Source organism: Brachyistius frenatus, unplaced genomic scaffold (genome assembly GCF_029030835.1).
Source record: "Brachyistius frenatus isolate BFR_SWC_R1_liver_20210118 unplaced genomic scaffold, ASM2903083v1 Contig_15, whole genome shotgun sequence".
Taxonomy (NCBI): Eukaryota; Metazoa; Chordata; class Actinopteri; family Embiotocidae; genus Brachyistius; species Brachyistius frenatus.
Window position 1 is genome coordinate 5,635,001 of NW_027210614.1, and position 20,000 is coordinate 5,655,000.

At 40.4% G+C, this 20,000-nt stretch overlaps 1 protein-coding gene across 1 annotated transcript in view; it reads right to left on the reverse strand.

Annotated features, from left to right (window-relative positions):
- The window catches only part of ush2a (Usher syndrome 2A (autosomal recessive, mild)), a 206,592-nt gene that overhangs the window by 85,029 nt on the left and 101,563 nt on the right, over positions 1-20,000 (reverse strand). Inside the window, exons 44-52 of the mRNA XM_069693402.1 lie at positions 19,824-19,981; positions 18,649-18,796; positions 16,471-16,626; positions 13,152-13,299; positions 11,280-11,422; positions 1,849-2,561; positions 1,161-1,330; positions 901-1,067; positions 695-783 (exon numbers count right to left, since the gene is read on the reverse strand). Coding sequence (XP_069549503.1) covers positions 695-783; positions 901-1,067; positions 1,161-1,330; positions 1,849-2,561; positions 11,280-11,422; positions 13,152-13,299; positions 16,471-16,626; positions 18,649-18,796; positions 19,824-19,981 — 1,892 coding nt within the window. The remainder of the gene's footprint in view (positions 1-694; positions 784-900; positions 1,068-1,160; positions 1,331-1,848; positions 2,562-11,279; positions 11,423-13,151; positions 13,300-16,470; positions 16,627-18,648; positions 18,797-19,823; positions 19,982-20,000) is intronic.

Here is a 20,000-nt window from a genome sequence, read left to right on the forward strand (position 1 = left end):
TTTCCTTCTGGGACCTGTGACCCCTAAAGCTGCGCTGCTGCAGAGATGACAGGGGCGGTTCTGAAATGATGACAGGCATTAGCATTTTTCTGCAGTTAGCATTAGTGTGGGGCTGTGAGTGCAAGTGTGTGTGCATCTCTCTGTGTGTGCATGCACACAATATTGTTTCAGTGGCTTTCATGGATAGGCCTTGATATGAGATTAGCCAGTGGTGGAATTTAACTCTGGTCCCTCCTTCAAAATGGCCGACAGGAAGGAAGCTGCCTCAGACAGGGTCACAGCCCCTCCCATTTCTGAAGGGGACCTTGAGTTGAATGTTTTTCTTTCTCATTAAATCCGAAAAGGGAAAGACAGAAGAATCATTGTGACATTGCTTTGTCTTCTCTATTCTGTCAAACACAGAGTGACTGAATAGATTCTCAATGAAGTTGAATTTTATTCTTTTTATTTAAAGAAACGCAAACACTTCATAAATTCTAAAAGCTCATTCTGCGACTCTGACATTTTCCATCAGTTGAATATATGAGTATATGTTTTAATTCTGTATCAGTAGCACCATGCCTGATTTGGATGATAATTGTGTGTTTTGGCCATATTTCAGAGCTCCTGCACTCTTAAAATAGATCAAAGAGATTTTAGAGAGCCCACAAAGATGTAGTTAAAAAATTTTTTTTTAAAAAGGGGGTGCTCTTACTTGAAGTGACTCTGGCCCCAAGACCTTCACCCTTGGTGGACTTAGACCAGCTGGTCGAGAAGGTCTGGTGGTGATACTGACCCATGGCCCTGCAAGTGTGTAACAACATTTCATTAAATATCTCTTTGTGAAATTCTGAGGACGGCACTAGACCCGATCAGATTTCGATTGTATAATTTCTGTTCAGCTTGTTATTACAGGCCTACCGGTCGTGTTGCCAGCCTGATTATGGAGCACAAGTCGATACTGGTAGTTTGTCCAGGGACTGAGAGCCGATGAAGAGTCCAGGAAGGATAGAGGGGGAGGATCTGGCTGAAGATGGCCCACTGTGGAGATTTGTTTGGTCCCAGCAACTCTACGCTCAATCAGCCACCTGTAGCCAGCACAAGAAACGAGGGCGAACAGAGATATAATACACAGAATGGAGACTCACAGATGCACTGAAGTGTATGTGATTGTCTCTCACCGCTCCAGTGGTCCATTGCTCCACTCTGGTGCACCCCAGGATAAGAGAACAGAGGTGGGGGTGTCAGAGTAAAGGTGAGGTGCAGGAACCCCTTCAGGTGGCGCTGGGAGGGTACGAAAATGCTGAGACATCCCAGAGACTGAACAACCCACACTGGTGCATGCTTCCACCTAGATGTAGAGGAGTAATTTTGTAACATCACAATGTGATATGTGTTGGTAGTGCTGCCAGTGCAAGAAAAGCAGTTTTTGGCAGCCAGTAAATCATCAGTTAATTGTGAAAAGAACCTTTAAAAAAACAGAATTTCTCAGTCAATAATCTGTAATATTGGCACCTCCAAGTACCAAACTACGATAACTATTAACATGAAAACAGCAAGTGCAAATTTGAACATGAAAGTGAAGTGAAAGTAAAATTTCACCTCATCTTTAATGGAAACCACAGCAGAATTATTCAATTGCTAAGAGAAAATCATTTTTACATTTGTCACTTGAGCATATAAAGAGTGGAAGCATAATTAGAGAGGAAAACAGGATGACACTTAACTCTAATGCTAACATTTACATGTTTAGATTTTTGAAATTTTGTAATACTGTGTTAAATGCTTTTGGACTATATGATACAGTCCTGTGTTCTAGCAGATTGCTATCATGACGTTATAATCTACCACTACACCAATATGTAGTACCTGGAGGCTGTAGGTCTGGTAGGGAAGTAGGTCGAGGAAAGCGTAGCTCGTGGTATTCCCTGGAACAGTGGCTGATAGAGGCGTCAATCTTGAAGCTGCATTAAAGGAACTAGAGGTGGGGCTGCGGAGGGGGTCTTGTTTTATAAATTGTTCAGTATTGTTACTGGTTGCAATGTATCCTGGGTTTGACAGTGAGAGGCTGGGACTTATACTGGTGGTATTGGATTCAGTGTGGTGCAATAAGATGGAACTGGGGCTTTGGCTTACATTGCTAAGACGAGCGGACTCCATCTGGCTGTGTTCTACAATACCAGGCCTCAAGGTGGAGAAATGGTTAGGGAGGAAATTGTGTGTACGGTCTTGAATTGTGCTTGAGATATTATTAGTGCCTGTGTTGACAGAAGTCATGGACATGTGGCTTGAGCCTTGAGGGGTGGTAAAATTGGATGTTGGCCTGAAGTTATGACCTGAGTTGAGATATGCACCCTCTGTGCTGGGCAGCAGGCTTGGGTTAGGACCTAAACTGGGCTTGAGGGTGGAGCTAGTGCCAGAGACTGAGCTGAGTTTAGAATCTAAAGAAGTGACAGAGCTGGGGTGAAGATAAAGGGTAAAATTTGTAATAAGGCCATTTGGTTGTGTGGGAGGAACCCAGGTAACTGATACACTTCGAGGATGAAGCCCTGATACAGTTGGAGTGTCCACTGGTCCTGGACCTGCAGAGGAAAGAAAAAGACAGATGAGGAGACAACGAGAGGAAAGGGAAGAGCAGGAGAGCTTATAAAAGAGTTGAGAGAAGAACGAGGAGGAGGATTTATTCTGAAGAATTATTTGACGAGTAACATCCAGAATGACATCAGAAGGACAAAGAGTGATTTAGCCATCCCTATCCAAGGGATTAACAAGGAAATTCTCTTTCTCTCTCAATTTATCCCCCTGAGCAAACTAAGGTTGTATTTATGGATTTTCGAGTACTTCGGACTGTTTGAATGCGAGTCTGCATCTTTCAGCAGGGTGAAGTGTCAGCCGGACCGTACTGTGAGGAAAATTCAAGCTCAACTTCACATTGGGTTTTCCACACATAAATATATAACAAAACACATGCTTGCAAAAACACTCCTAGTGTAGTGCTATTTGTTGCAGTACTGTAGTGCACCTGTGATGCATGTGCGCACTGCATAACTGAGCGCACACACACTTGTAAGTTGTGGCTTGTTTGTGTAACCACTGTAGAGGAAAGTTTACATAAATAAGTCAATAATAAATATTTGAATTAATCAATACACCTTAAATGTCAATATGACAATTTTGACCATTCTATTTGTTTTTATTGGATCTCTTGCATGACATACGCTTTAGAGATTATTTTCAAGCATTAAAAAAAAAAAAAAAATTCCAACATAATCATGAGAAGTGTGAACTTTTTATTTCCTCCCGTGGCGAACCGTCACTCCGGCAGCACTATACCCCATGGATACGATCCATAATTTCAGTAGTTGCAAAGAGGGATAAAAATATACACGGTATAAATATCATGATTACTCACAGAGAAGCGCACAATGTTGATTATCTCGTAACAGCAATGCATGTCAAGGTCTAAGATATATTGGACATAAATGAACAGTGGATGTGGGAGAAACAAAAATGACTTTGACTGATTGCAATCCATCTTTTTGCAGAACCGAAGTCACAGTATAAGAAAGCTTCTAGATTTCTAACTTGGGACCACCGTGTATTTAGTTCACTGCCAATCTCAGTGTTTAAATTCTTACATCCAGAATGCAAAATTATTCTATTGAAAATTAAGGCAGGCAGAGATGCACCTCAGAAGGCCACAAGCAAACACACAATCACATAACTTGCACATGCCCACACGAGGATAAGAACCTTCACAGGACTAGTCAGGGGGATATTTCACTTCACGGTAGCTCATTTGAAGGTAATGCCCCCTGCCCCCTCCTCCCTCTCCATGTACATCACACTGTACTGCTCTATAACGAACACACATAGATGCATGTCTATATACACAGACGCATACTCTTCGTAACGCACACACTAACTCACATGCCCACACCCACAGCGATGCAGTATAGCAGTAATGGTGCTGTGTGAAGGGCAAGCAGATCAAGGTGACTGAGCGGACTGAGGGAGCGTGCTGCGTCGCTAAGTGCTACCGCTAACCGCTAACGGCTTTCCCAGATGGCGGTGTGTGTGTGTGTGTGTGTGTGTGTGTGTGTGTGTGTGTGTGTGTGTGTGTGTGTGTGTGTGTGTGTGTGTGTGTGTGTGTGTGTGTGTGTGTGTGTGTGTGTGTGTGTGTGTGTGCAAGGGAGAGACAGGGAGAGAGTGAAAGAAGATGAGCAGTTGAGAGTATGCGTGCATGACTGTATGAGAGATAAAGAGTGCAAGCATGTATGTGTATGTTAGCATGCATGCACAAGAGACAACAGCTGTGTAAGTACAGTGTGTGTGTATTTTGAACACCATCTATTAAATGATAGGCCTTACTTCCAACAGAGTTAGATGCCAGCTAACATCCAGTAATTCACCCAGGTTGTCCCAATTCTGCTAAAGGCTTGAAAAATATTTTCGTATAATACTTATTACCATTCAAATGTTTTGCCCCATACTTTAGTTGGGGTTTATGTTACTTCCTTTCCTCCTCCTTTACCCCCGTTTCTCATGTTTTAAAGAGCCCAAGAGTGAGTTGGCTGAGGCGGGTACAACCCAAGAGCTGCTGTTAAGTAGTAAATTGTGCTGCTACTACTACAAGGTGTATTTGACCAAAGACGACAGGCAAACAGTTTTAAAAAGGTGAACATTTTCTAAAGATATTTATGGTACCGAATTTGCACCCATTTTTTTTACCTATGCAGTGGAATGTGATCTATTTATTTAAAGATAAACAAGACATAAACATAAAAAAAACTGGCATTGACTGGCCTTGAGTTTGACCACGTGTGCTCAAACACGACATGCACAAAAAAACACAGATACAAACAAAGGCCCAACACAGATGCATTAAGATGGCAACCAGTCTCTCTCTCACACACACACACACACACACACACACACACACACACACACACACACACACACACACACACACACACACACACACACACACACACACACACACACACACATTTGATCTCCCACACAAATAAACAACAGTATAAAAACAGTGATGTAAAGCTTGGCTGATTTTACAGATCACAAAGGGTTTCACCAACAACTCCGTTTCTCCCTCAGTCCGCTTGTCTAGTCTTTCTCCTCTTTTTACTTTCTCTGACCGCTTCCTTCCTTCTCCTTCTCCCCCACAACCTCCCTCATTTTCCTCCTTTTCTGTCCCCCAATTCGTGCTGTGTCAGAGTCTCTCACTTTCTCTCTTGCTCTCTGTCTCTCTGGTCTCCCTGCTAAATAAACAATGCAGAAAGTTGACCTTTTGGGTTAACAGGTTTTTATGCTAGCTCTACTCAGCACTCACACTGATTCAATTACCACCAAAGGTCCACTGAACCCCACGAATAACTAAGGAGCCCGTCTCCCTGTCTGCCTACGAGCATGCCGGCGTGCCACGCTGCATGCTTGCCTGTCTTTGTGTCTCCCTTCTTGTTTGATGAATGTCTAATTAGACAATCTCCATCCGTCTGTCTATTTGACTACATCCTCACCTGCTTTCCTTTGTCCTGTGTAGTTAAGATGTCTGTCTGTTCAAACAACACACATGCAACGACACGGGCTGAAGACGCACAAAGAGGTAGACAAATAGAAAGTCCTAAACTGCGAATAATTTTACCACAAAACACAATACAGTCACCTTGATCCAGTCCCCATCACCCAACCAAAGTAACCCCTGTTGTTACCCCATTCCTCCCTCATTCCCTCTCTCCTCCCCTCCTCCCCCACCAGCTTCTCCCTCTAAGTATTGAGTGTTATTTAGGCTTTACTGGCGCGTGTAAAATTCTGCAATTTGAAGGGCTGTTAAGTTTTTCAATTGAAATTTTCATTTAAGATGCAGGTGATGCTTTTTTCCATTTTTTTTTACTGACGCTTTACTGCTCTCTGGACAGGAGGGAACGAGTGTCGAGGGAATGCGTAGCAACACTTCTCTCTCTGGTTTCCTGACTCCTTATCTCTTTCTCCCTCCCTCCCGCTCACCTCTTCTGTCTTTCCATCTCTCATCCTCCCTTTCCCAACTGCTTCCCAACCTTCCTCCAATCTCTTCTTCCCCATGCCTTTCCCTCTTTCTTCCCCCTCTCTCTTCATCCCTCCCACCCTCACTCCTCCTGTCTCCAGTAAAACACAGTAGCAGAAGGCTAAAACAGGAGTGCAGGGCCACCAAGCCTTAAATCACATTTATAAGGATTTGGTTAGCATAGTAATAACACAATCAACTGACAAGGGCTTGGAGAGGGGGAGGGTGTGAGGGAGCAGGGTGTGTGTGTGTGTGTGTGTGTGTGTGTGTGTGTGTGTGTGTGTGTGTGTGTGTGTGTGTGTGTGTGTGTGTGTGTGTGTGTGTGTGTGTGTGTGTGTGTGTGTGTGTGTGTGTGTGTGTGTGTGTGTGTGTATGCACGTGTACTTGTGGGTGTATACATGTTATGTAGCCTCTTCCTATGTATGTTTGTGTATAGCCAACGGTCAGCCCATGTATATGCAAGTGTGTATATCTGTGTGTATCCATGTGAAGAGAAGAGGAAGAGTATTATTTTTAGCTGTGCACAGGGTCCCATGCATGCTTGTGTGTGTTTGTGGGCATGTGTGTATGTGGGTGAATGGGCTTTTGAAGGTGAGTCGAGGCTTCTAGGAGTCATAATGAGGACAAATGCTGAGCTTTACTGTTATCAAGATGCTCACGACATGGTGTCAAAAACGTGACAAGCAATACGGTGAGAATTTACATTGCATTTCAAATCTTTACTTTTTCTACAGATTATTTTATGTCATTGCTGCTTCAGGATTCAATGAAGAGGCAGTGAGAAAGAGGATGATGCATGACCAAGGTCATGAGCTTGATTTGTAACCATAACATCACGAGTATATGAGATGCGCATTAGCCTTTAAGTAACTATGACCATCACAATACCTTTGAAATGTCAATCATTCAAATAATTCAATATCCTTTCAGACGCTGATGATTTGGTGTGATTTATTTGATTCCAGATAACCTTCTGATGTATCCATGTGCAATATAAAGAGAGCAAAAAAAGTTGCAAAAATATTTTAAGCGTTTTGAACTATGTTGTGGAAACATGTTAGTATGTGAAATTATTGAAATGAATGGGGACATTACCCAACTAGAGAAATTCTAAAAAATATTACAAACGCTTTCCTGGTGTTTTTGGCAGTGTATTTAAGAAAAAAGATTTAAAAAAAACTATGTGAAAAACAGGTTAAGGTAGTGAACAGGTTATTCATTACAGATCTCTTGATACGTAAAGTAAAAATTGGATTATGCTCACATTACTTCAGTATATCGCTGAGAACACTAACTGACCAAAATACAGAGGAAATAAGGTAGAATAATATTATATTAATGCAGTCACTCATTAATTAAATAACATGTTCGGTCATTACCTCTAACCTCATTTCTGTTGCTTTTTTTCTCCTTACACATCACTCTCTGCTTTAGGTTCAGTTTGGTAAAAATGATTTTTTTAATGTTCTAATGTTTAATCTTTTAACCCCATCCCACATCCTCCCTCCCGACTGCCTCCACCCCCTCCACACACACACACACACACACACACACACACACACACACACACACACACACACACACACACACACACACACACACACACACACACACACACACACACAAACGCACACTTTTACTTTATAATACTGCTTGGCTAAGATCATTTTGTCCAAATGGCGCTTTATTCGTACTCTCCATAACACTCTATAGCACTCATACACACACCTATCTCACAGAACGCACATATGCACACACGCACACACATTCTCTCTCTTAGATCACTTAGCTGGTGTGAACATGGGAGTAGACAGAGGAAAGGGAGCTGTCCAACACGGCTAGAGTTTATGTTCACAGGAGCCGTCTGTCTGTTCTGCAGCGGCAGGAATTCATAGGGACCAAATTACATTAAAAAGATGGATATAAAACTTTAATGGAATGATAAAAAGGAAAGGAGGAAGCGTGGGTCTCTCTTTCTCTGTTCTGTCATTAGCCCTCTCTTTTCTTCTCTTCTTTTTTTTTCCTCAGTTCCTCATTTTACCTTTTTCTCTCTCTCCATTTTTCCATCTTCACTTTTTCACCCCATTTCTTATCATATTTTTTCTCTGCCCCCATAAGAAGTGAAACCAATTCTGTGCTCCAAACCAAAAAGACAGAGCTAGAGATAGAAGGTATGACAAAAGGAGAAAGGGAGAAAACAAATATCCCCAAAAAGTTTAAAAAAAGGGAAATAAAATATGGATAAAATGAAAAGGAAATAAAGCATATACTAGGATCCCCATTGTTAAAAAAGGCCATGTGAAAAGTCAACATACAGTTAATATATACAATGCTATACACCAGGGGTGTCAAACATACGGCCCGGCCAGGGGGTCCAGCTCGGCCCGCCGGATGACTTTGCTAAGTGTGAAAATTACAGAAAGACATAAATTGCATTTCTATGAGAATATGGAGGTTTATGAGTACAAATGTTTTGTAATTTTTTTTAATTGATCCAGTAATTGCTTCAAAAACAGCGTAAATGCGATATCTGCTCCGGAGGCAGAAGCGCTCGCTGCTCGCTTTGTGACGCGTTTGACGTCAAGCTAGTTCGAATACTTGCCCCGACTCAGGGAGGATCCCGAGTCAGGGAGATGATTATTGGCTTCCAGACATCCTGGACTATTATTGTGTTTATGAACGTTCAGTTTTGGAAAATAAAACTGCTTACCTACTGTGTGTTTGCGTTTGGATCCGTTTACCAACACCACCACATAACAGATATCTTCTAAACAGGGTAAAACCCAAAGGATCACAACACTATAAAGAATGAGCATGTGTGTTAAGAATGTGTGTGTGAGTCTGAGTGTTCATATTTTATTTTATGTTTATGAGTCCTGCACGTATGAATTTCCTGAAAATTAGGCAACAACAATTTGATCCAAACTATTACCCTTACTGTACATTAAATCATACTGAATGAAATGCAAAGGGTTGTCATTGTTTCTAGTGTGTTGGGGTGGAGATTAGAAGGGGAATCTATCTATTTCCCACACTGTCACAATGACGAGAGGGTTTACGGTGACACATTTCACATTAGTGTTGTGAAAATCCAATCTGGCTGCGCTTGGCTTTCTCCCATCATTGGTTTCATTCACGTTTTATTAAGAACTTCCATTGCTGTGATGTGTTCTATGATAAAATAATTTATAATGCATATTTTAAAAATGTAAGTTTTCACATTTAGACAATAGTTAGAGATTTCTCCATTATATGCGTACACTGTTATATTACTGTTATATCTATTTTATATGGCTGTCTGACCTCTGTGACAACTGGGTGCAGGTTAATTTGGATCCCGATGTCTTGTGTTGTATGTCTGCATGATACTTCATGACTGTATGTTGTAGGTTGCTTGTGGGCATCGGGAGGTGTGTTATTGATAAGGAGGACAAGGAGGTATGCATGTGTATGACACATGTTCTCAGTGTGTGTGTGTGTGTGTGTGTGCCTGAGAGAAGCAGAGAGGGGGATGGAGTTTTGAAAGATGGGGTACAGTGTGACCGACTGGACACAACTATTACACTTCACACACACACAAAACGGAGAGAGCGGTAGAGTCATACATGCTTTCAGTCTTACATTAACCCAAGTGTACACACAAACAGAAACACAACTACTGTCCACTTTTGTTCAGTTGGAAAAGATGTATAGCAAAATCTCACTGTGCTTGTGTGTGTATTTGAGTATGTGTCAGTGTGTGTGTTTGCTGGAGGGAATTCAATTCTGCATAGCAATGAGAAAAGCACAGGGCCATAATTTAATGCATCCTAAATGTCTGCAATTGTGTGTCTGAATGTGTGTGTGTGTGTGTGTGTGTGTGTATGCGTCAGCATGTGTGTAACTGCATTTGTATTCATGTGATTGTGTATGTGTACGTACATATGTGTGTACATATTTTGTACACATTTCTGTGAGTGTACATGCATGTGTATCAATGTATGCAAATCTCAGCTGCTTAATGATAATGTATGTGATAATAGCGTGGTCCTAATTAATTTATAACTTTGCACTGAGGAGGCTGTTCCAGTGGCTAATATGATTCTATTACAGCAATTAGCCCACAATGACACTGGCTAGGTCACTCACACACAGACACACACCTTAGAGTATGCAAATCTCACCCTGTCAGTGTGTTTCATTCAGCTAATGTTTCTACTACCTTCAGTTTTATGTTCTGTCTCTCTCTCTTACTGTTTTGATCATAATGACCATCTCCACTAACATTAAGAAGTTAATATACTTTTATAAAGTAAAACATTCGGCACTTTTAGTAAAAGAAAACAGGGCAAAAGCTCTGCTTATCATACCACAGGCTATATGTTTTAATGTGTGTCTATTGTTTAGTTCATCACCTAAAACTCAGTGGATCTGTCAGACTCGTTGAGTTGAACTCTGACTGATCAGCACTGAGGACCCACCAGTTTTTCCTATGCCATTGTCTTAGCTTCTGATCTGGTTCTGGCAATGCAGTAGACAATGTTTTAAATATGGATGTGGCTGCAGCAGCTAAAGATTGTTAAGACAATCACCCCAGTTTGAAGGTAGACACCCAAGATTAGAGTCACAAATTCAGTATCTAACCAAATGTGAAATATGGTCACAATCTCTTTTTTTCCCCCGTTCTTGAGTTATGGTGTTCAATCATGGCCAGAAAAGTGTTTTTGCAGAACATTATGATGTCATAGTAAAGTTGACCTTCAACCTTTTGGATATAAAATCTCATCAATTGACAATTTAATCCTATTAGACATTTGTGTGACATTTTGTCATAGTCACAAACGTGTTTGGTCAGGTCACAGTCACCGTTGACTATCAAAATCTAATCAGTACATCCTTAAATCCAAGTGGATGTTTGTGCCAAATTTGAAGAAATTCCCTCAATGTGGTTCAGAGATATGGCGTTTATGATAATGGGATGAACTTATGTATGTGTGTACCGAAGTATGGATGAACAACTACAACACTGGCAACCACTGCCAAAAGGTAACCTACAGTACAGCAGTATCGCTGTTTCTCTGAGCCAACAACATTTATATTAATGACCGCCAAAGAAAACATTTCTTCATGGCAATTTAATGAAAGCATTTCTATTCACTGTATTTGCATTGTCTGTGTCCACTGTAACTGTATTCGTAAATCCATGAGTAACAAGTATGTGAAATTTCATGAGTGTATTTGTATGAGTTTGTGTACTTACTGTCCTCTGCAGTGCGCAGGGTTGCCCAGGGGCCGGCTGTCTGTCCATGTGTGTGTGAAATCACCACTCTGAACATGTACTGCGTGTATGGTGACAAGTCTTCTACATTATAGGAAAAGGTGTCTGCTGCATTTTCCAGAAGCCTGGGAGTGGATGGACACAAACATAAATACAGTTATTGACATACATTTGGGTTTGGTCAAAATGTAATGTGCTGTGTTAACAGGTGGTCAAAGAAGTAAAGCAAAAATTAAAAAAAAAAAAATCTATTTTAAAAATGCTGATCTAGTACTTACTAGAATATAGTGAATATAGTTGTGCGTTTACCTATATGAATCTTGAACTTACAAAACTCCATATGATGTGTTCCTGATGAACAAGTGGATCTAAAAATGTGGTCGCTAGTTAGCAAAACTTCCTTGATTGTTGCTATACTATTGTTGATTTCATTGGAGGCCATGATTTACATTTAGCAACTCTTTAATTTTTACCTTAGACCAAATGTTTCCTCTTTTAGCTTTATCCGTCATTCCTCGTTTTGATCTTTAATGCCTAATCAGGGAGATTCAGCACTGTACAGCTCTACAGAGACTGTTTTTGGCACTAACTGTTCCTGTGGTCAACTGATGCAATGCTAACAAAATCGTACATAGTGATGCCAATGGCATTTGGTAGACTGCAGCTTCTTGTTGCACAAAATTCTCATACAGAGCAGATTGCAGCAAATATAAACATAAACTAAGCTAAATTAACTTTTTGTACCATTGGTCTATTTCAGTGTACATGCCGTGACGGTTTCAGAGTGAATGATGTGGAAGTCTTGGTCAGAGGTGGGGAAAAAAAAAAGGAAATAAAGATCTGAGCCACAAAGTATCTGCAGTATTTAGAGTTCAGTAAGAAGAGGTTAACTGTACAGAACACTACACTGTACTGAACATTTTGTATGCACTAATTGGTTATTCCATATTATACATTTTTGGAAAATGTACAAGTGTTCATGTTACATCTAGAAAACAACCTGTTGTATGTGTTTCCTGTATTTTAATGTACTATTTCTATATAATTGGATATCAAGTGCAACGTTATAAAAGTGTCAGGAGAAAAGTTTCTTCATATGATCACTAAACAGTGACCATCTCTCCAATATGTCCAATATTTTCATCACTTTTTATCTTATTCCCATGTCATTCCTGATCCCACATCATATAATCATACAAAGGAATCTGGGACAAAGTAAAAGAATATTGTCATAAATGAGGGACCGTTGACCATTTAGCATCAGATGGATAGAGGGGATGAATGAATGAATAAATCAGGGAACAATGAGATTTCCATAGCAGAGGAGGAGGAGGGCATGGCTGTCTGATATATAATACATGTAGCTAGTCATTTATTTATTACCACAGAATGAGAGCCTCCTCTTCTTGGATTAAATTGCAATTTGTTGTCAGGAAGCATGTAATGAATACATATCAGATGCACACCCTCTCTCTCTTTTTATTCTATCACATCTTCCCTGCCTCTCTCTCTCCTTCGTCCCTGTCTTTGATTTTTTTTGTCTTTTTGACTCTCCCCCCCGTCTCACCGGTTCATTCCCTCTGTTTTTCTGATGGTCTGTCATATTGATGTGACATATTGGGCTGAGCTGTATAATGTACCCCTTTGTATGAACATGTGTATGCATATGCGAGTATTCACATTTTTAGGTACATATATATGTGATATGTATCTTAGAAGGTTGTGTGTGTCTGCTATCCTCTTAGAGACATTTATTAACACGTCTCCATATCGGACAACTTTCATGTGTTGTGGACATGGGTGTGCAAACTTGTCCACTTGTTTATCTACTGTGCATTTCATGCTCTTTCTCACCTTATGACAGGCCTCTGTGGGGACGTCCTCATTTGCAGGCTGTAGTGTAGTGGGCCTGGTGCATTGGAGTTCGCAGGAGCTGACCAGGATACAGTCAGACTGGCATTAGATGCATGGGCCAAAGTTGGAGAGGATAATCCATCTGGGGCTATGAACGGGGAGAGATAGAGAAAGGAAGTCAGGAAGAAAGAGTAGGTGATGAAGGAAGGGTGGAGGTGGTGAAAAAGAGATTGGATGCGAGTTCATTGGATATGAACATGATGCAAGAAATAAAGAAAGAAAGAAGCAACAACAACAACAACAACAACAACAACATATTGACACCATTAATCTGATTGTTAAACTGCATCCTAAAGGAATGACACCTGCCCTTCATCTAGGACTGAATCTGCTTAGAGAAGAGTATAAAAAGGAGACATGATTGAGGAAAGAGGAGAAGAACAAGAAGGGCAGAACAAAAGAGGGAAAAAACACATAACACCGAAGGAAAAAAAAAACTTGTAAAGGAGGGAAAGAGTGCCACAAAAAGTCACCATATATACTGATATACAACCACTACATCTCCTTTTCACACCCACACACATGGATACACACACAGTGTTATAACACCACTCTCTCTACAGTGCGACTCTTCTCCGGCTGAGCAGTGTTAGTGCTGGAAAATCAGTAAAAACATCTTGATTCAGTATGATGGCTGTGCACTTAACAGAAATGGAGATGATGTGAAGAAAAGACGGAATATAAAAGAGATAAGGACAACAAATACAAGGAGAAAATTAGGGTGACCGCAGTGTTGACGATGTGAAATAAGAGCAGGCCCTCCGATGTATAAAGTGACCCTTCAATCAAACATTGCTCTCTTTCCACTACAACAAGAATGATTGCTGAAGATATCTCATCCTAAAGATGGCTTACAACAACCCACACACACACACACACACACACACACACACACACACACACACACACACACACACACACACACACACACACACACACACACACACACACACACACACACGCACGCACACGCACAGTATTTGAAAATGCCTCAAAACACTCTTTCATTGTAGCTTTAGAATAATATTATTGGTGATTTGCCATTATACATCATCATTCATTATCTTGATACATACACAGACGTTTTTATAACATGACACAAGAACACTACTTTTCACCCAAGACCCATCATATTTCTGTGTGTCAGTCTTGACCTGTACATTTTTGTTAAAGACCGTTTGTTGTTTTGTCACTACCCTCATCTTCAGCTCTCTCTTCTGCAGAGTTACTGATTCATTTCTAATCTATTTGTTTTAAAGAAAGATAATCTAGATGACAGAAAATGCAGAAACATGAGAAGGAAAAACAAATTGAAGGTGCCAGAATAGATAAAAAGAAACAAAAGAATATTGATGCAAGACTCAGCTATTTATCGGCTTAATTTAGTATTTAAGGATATCATGCTCAGTCCACATTTTTATTCAGATTTCATCAGTTCCAATATACTGTACCATCAGTCAGAGTTAGTGTCAGAGTCACTACGAAATTACAAGACATAAAATATTAATGCTGTTTTGCTAGTTTAATAAGAGTAAATTTGGTTTAATTGAGGAAGTTCTTTTTACGATACATAGTTTACAGCTTAAGAACAATTTGATAAATTAGTGGATCAATAATGTAAATCTGCAATTACATTTTAATTGATACAATTTCTCAATCCCTATCCCCTGCTTCTATTTTTCAATAAAGTCCCAGTTGTAAAGCAGCAGAATGGTCATTTTATGAGTGTATGATGATTTCTGCCTCTCTGGAACACACACGCACAGACATGCACACACAAAACACATACATCACAAAGACACACACGGTTGGTGAGCCTGTGTCTCTCTCATGCTGTGTTAGCAGGTACAATATCAGAGGTGTCACTAATCGTTTTAAACTATGCACTTTTATGTTCACTTCTCTCTCTCTGCTCTCCTCCTCCTCGGCTCTTCTGTCTCTTGCTCCGCTATCTTCTCTCTGTTCTTTCATAGAACAAGGACGCATCAAGACAGTTTGCCTTAAAGAAGTCTAAAGAGATGCCAGAGGCACAGAGGTATAAAGAGAGATAGAAAGAGAGGAAACGTCTGGTATTTAAAATTTATACTTTCTTATGCCTTTGTTTTGAACTTGAACAGCAGAACTTTCCTAAGTCTGTCTTTTGTTGTTCTGTACTAAGACATGGGTGTGGTGTGTGCGATGGAGTATGTATTTCACACTTTCTGTAACATAAGCTAATGTGGGAGAAGGTGTGTTTATAGATGTTTGTGTTACTGCTTAGTTACCATTATCTCCAGGCTGCTTTGATCAGCTCTGACATTTATCAGCATGCACAATCAGTCTCTATTCTGCACAGCTACAAACACACAGACTGTGTAAATCACAAATATGTGTTCAGACCATTAAGTAAAGTCAATGATGCGTGTGCCTGTGTTTGTAACTGCTTCTGTGAATAATTGTTTTATTTTTTCCTTGACAGAGCAAGCGATAAAAATGAACCTTTCCACTTCACAAGAAGAGCAATTAAAGTCAGAGTAATAAGATAAAAATGTTACTATGGTTCTTGCCTTGTGTGTAGAGTTAGAAACAAATCTACAATTACTGCCATATCATTTATAACATATACAGTTTAGACGGGGCAAACATATCTTATTATAATTGAGGCCATAACCATATCATACTCAGTTTTTTAAGGAAGCAAACTCTTACCCTCTGTGATGTGATTATCATGATTTAGTCATTCAGTAAAACAATGACAGGGATGTTGAAACCAGTGTACAAACATCCCCCATGATTTTACAATTTTACATCAAATTCATAGTTTAAAAAACATCAACATTCCAATAATATTTAGTAGAAGTTGTAGTGCGATGAATATTAATGAATTACGGTCAGTTTGGTCAAGTAAAGCCGTTTCACATTTTTTCTTTCCTAATTGTGACATGGTAAGACTAATGACCAGTTTACCTGAGATAGACATAATCTCATGTTGGCTACATGATACATGTTTGACCAATTAAAGGGACCTTTCTTAAAACTAACTGGTCAGGGTCCCCAACTATCACCATAATTTGAGATCATTATTAATTAAGCCATAAAGTTGCACAATAATGACATCTCATTGCAAAGCCTGCGAAAAAGATTCAGGAGTTTGAAAATGTAGTTACATCATCATTTGTATCGTTTGCATGGTAGATCAAGATTAAATTTGCGAGGTCTAGGCTGGTGGTGGTAGGAAAACCTTTTAATGTATCTCTGTTTCTGTCCTGAGTGTGAGTACCTGCTGGGGGTGTAGTAACACTGAGCGGCAGGCTCTCAACGCAACCCTGTGTGTTACACCCTCTGATCCAGAAGCTGTAGTTAGTGTAGGGCTGGAGGTCAGTCACAGACAACCAGATGCCTGCTGCTGTGCTTCCATCCAACACACCACCACCATCTAAGAAACAGAGAGAGGCACAGAGACATGTAAGGTCTTAGATCAAGCATTGCGTGTGTGACAAGGAAAACAGTCATGCCTTACACAGATTATTTTCATGACACCTTTATTTATTAGAGTCATCACAGTGATGGCAGAAAAGTCATTCATGAGAGACATACATACAAGAAGAAAGGAAAAAGAGAGGAGAACGACATGAGGTCATGAGAAAGTCTGAGATTAACTGAGAGTGATCAGAAGAGAGAGGTCTACATATAGAGGTTATGCAAGGATAGTCAAAGAAAAGGGATCAGAAAATTACACTATGTAAGCCTATCTGATATATTTAGATGGACACGCACACACAAACACAAATCAGCTCTGTGTGAACTGATGAAGGCAGTTTGTATCAAAGAAACAAGGGGTTATGGGTAACTAGAGCGAAACACCATCTCTCTGCTCCACACCTCTTCTATCCTTCTCTCCACTCATTTTCATCTGTCAGTTCCTCTGTGAGGCAGATCAAAGTCGCCAACTGTGTGTGTGTGTGTGTGTGTGTGTGTGTGTGTGTGTGTGTGTGTGTGTGTGTGTGTGTGTGTGTGTGTGTGTGTGTGTGTGTGTGTGTGTGTGTGTGTGTGTGTGCGTGCATATGCGTAACTTAAAGAATGAGAGTGTGTGTGTGTGTGTGTGTGTGTGTGTGTGTGTGTGTGTGTGTGTGTGTGTGTGTGTGTGTGTGTGTGTGTGTGTGTGTGTGTGTGTGTGTGTGTCTGCTGTTCAGATTCCTTCTCCCTCTTTTCTTTCCAGGTCTAGTTCTTTGTTTCTATTTTGTTGGTCCTCTCCACGGTTTTGTTCTTCAATTCTTATATTGTTTTTACCTGCAATCTTTTCTAATACATCTATGGAAATACGATTCTCTCATCTCACCTATCTCTGTATACTATTGTTTTATTGCCTCTTGTCTTTGTTCTTCCTTCCATCTTCATGCCACTGTTTTTGGTCTCCACTCCTCCATCATCTCTTTTCTCAGTGAGAAGTCACTGGCAATCTCAAAAAACCTTATCTTTTCGATAACACCCTGGTTTGATTACTCCTTATTTCACTTGCCCATTTCATGTCTGACTTTCGGTGCAAGTTGGCTTTGTTGGTGGGGAGTGTGATTGTGTCCATCTCTATCCATATTACCTTGTTCTAACAATCTTTGAAAAACCTTTTTATCAAAAAACCCACCTGGAGGTCTTGACATTGCTAATAATATTAATTGTACTCTCAAAAAAACATAATTAAGTTATGTATTACAACAGGCTTAAACAGGCTGAAAGCACATTTGTTCCTCGCTGCTGTCACGTGAAAAGATAAGCTCCTATATGAATAAATGCCACTGTCTACACAGGCTGTGTACTTGCACAATACACCCGGAAACGACACCCAAAATACTACTTTACGATTTAAATGCATTACTACAGTAATCGAGCATTTGTATGACTGGGGATCATTCAGAGATTTTCTGTACCGGTACGATAGATTTTGATCATGGTTCCTAAACTATACTGTTTTTGTTTTCGTAAAATCCATTTTAAGAAAAAATAAAATTACACATTATGGTCAAACACTTTGGTTTTCATGCAGTTTAGAGGGGGAGATCGTAACCCAGGCTTTTTTGTGTAGCTATAATTAACAGATGTCCCATAAATGCCTTACATGCAAGCTATTGCTAGACGCTACAACTTAACGATGTTCATTAAATACCTCACACGCTAACGGTGGATGTTAACTAGTTAACAACATATAGAAAAGCTTTCAATCACTGCAGCACACGTAAACATAGAAAAGGAAATGTGTTTTACAAACAACAAAATGATGTGGTTGTAGGCCAGGTATCAACATTTGATACCGAATGACGAGGATTGTAGTTCAGTACCCAGCTCTATTTATTGGACTCTGAGTGCCTCATTGTGTGGGAGAGAGAGAGAGAGAGAGAGAGAGAGAGAGAGAGAGAGAGAGAGAGAGAGAGAGAGAGAGAGAGAGAATTGCTGTAAATGTTACCTTTGCTTTTGTAGTACAGTGTGTAGCTGAGGTTCCCATTTGCTCTAGGAGGGGCTGTCCAGCGGGCTCGGAGTGATCTGGAGCTCTGATTGGTCAGCTCCAGCAGTATAGGGCCTTCTGGGGCCATCTCTAATGTACGCACCTCAATCTGATTTAAAGAAAAAATCCACAAGGACTCTTATATTCAAAATGTACAGAAGAACAGACCTGTAGTGTAAATACATACAAACTATACACAGTAATTAATTATTTTTTACTGTAGTATTACTCATTCATCCATCCAACTATTAGGTGAAATGTTAAAAATGACCTGATAAGGGTCATCATTTTTTTTTTAATAGTTTTTTTCTTTCTCCTGATACACTACTTTCACTCTACACTCATCCACTCTTCCTTCTTTTTCCTCCATTGCTGTTTTCTTCTGTCCAATTTCCTCCTACCCTGCTCTCCTGTTACCTTCTCCTCTGCTGCCCTTTACATCCTTTCCACCTCATATCTCACTTTGCTCTGACCATTTACTCTGTCCTCATCATTTCCCTCTTTTATCCCTAAATTCCCTTCTTCCCTGACTCCTTTCCTCTCCTATTCCCACCCATCCTATCATCTCTTCCTCTTCTCTTCCTCATCCTGTTTCCTCCCCTCACCCGCCATCCCCCTCCTCTCCTCCTGTTCTGCTGTGTCAGCCGTTCTCCTGGTGTTTGACTAAACGTGCCGTCCGTATTGGAAAAATGCCCCAAAATATGGCCTGTCGTGAGAGACGTCGTTGAGCATGGAGTGGCATTTCCGACCAAATGTCACTCTCACCACGCCAACCCTCGTTATTGAGCCGAGAGAATCGATCACCTTTATGACACCTAGTGACACGCACGCACACAGACACACAATACACACAATACACACACACGTTGTACATGAGTGGGCATTCCCATGTTTTTGTGTTAGTTTTGCTGTTTAATCTCTTTTAATTCACCAGGTAATGTGATACGATTCACCCATTGAAGAACTTTATTCAGTTTTTTTTTTTTTACAAAGCAGTTAAAAAAAAATACTGTGCATTGAGATTGATAGAAATTTAAAGGGCAACATTGGGTCGATATTACCAACGCTGCAATGACTTATCAGGCATAGTATATTTATTGCAATGAGTGTAATTTACCAGTAAGCAATTCACTGACCATTGGTCCCTTGCCACAGCCTCGTGCTGTGCAGGCCTGCAGCCTGAGGACATGTAGGCTCCATGGAGAGAGTCCCTCCACCACGAAGAACCTCGGGGAGGAACTGGAGTTTAAAATGGGAACTCCATCCAGCCAGAGACCATAGCTGGTTATAACGCCTGACAAAAGAACACATCT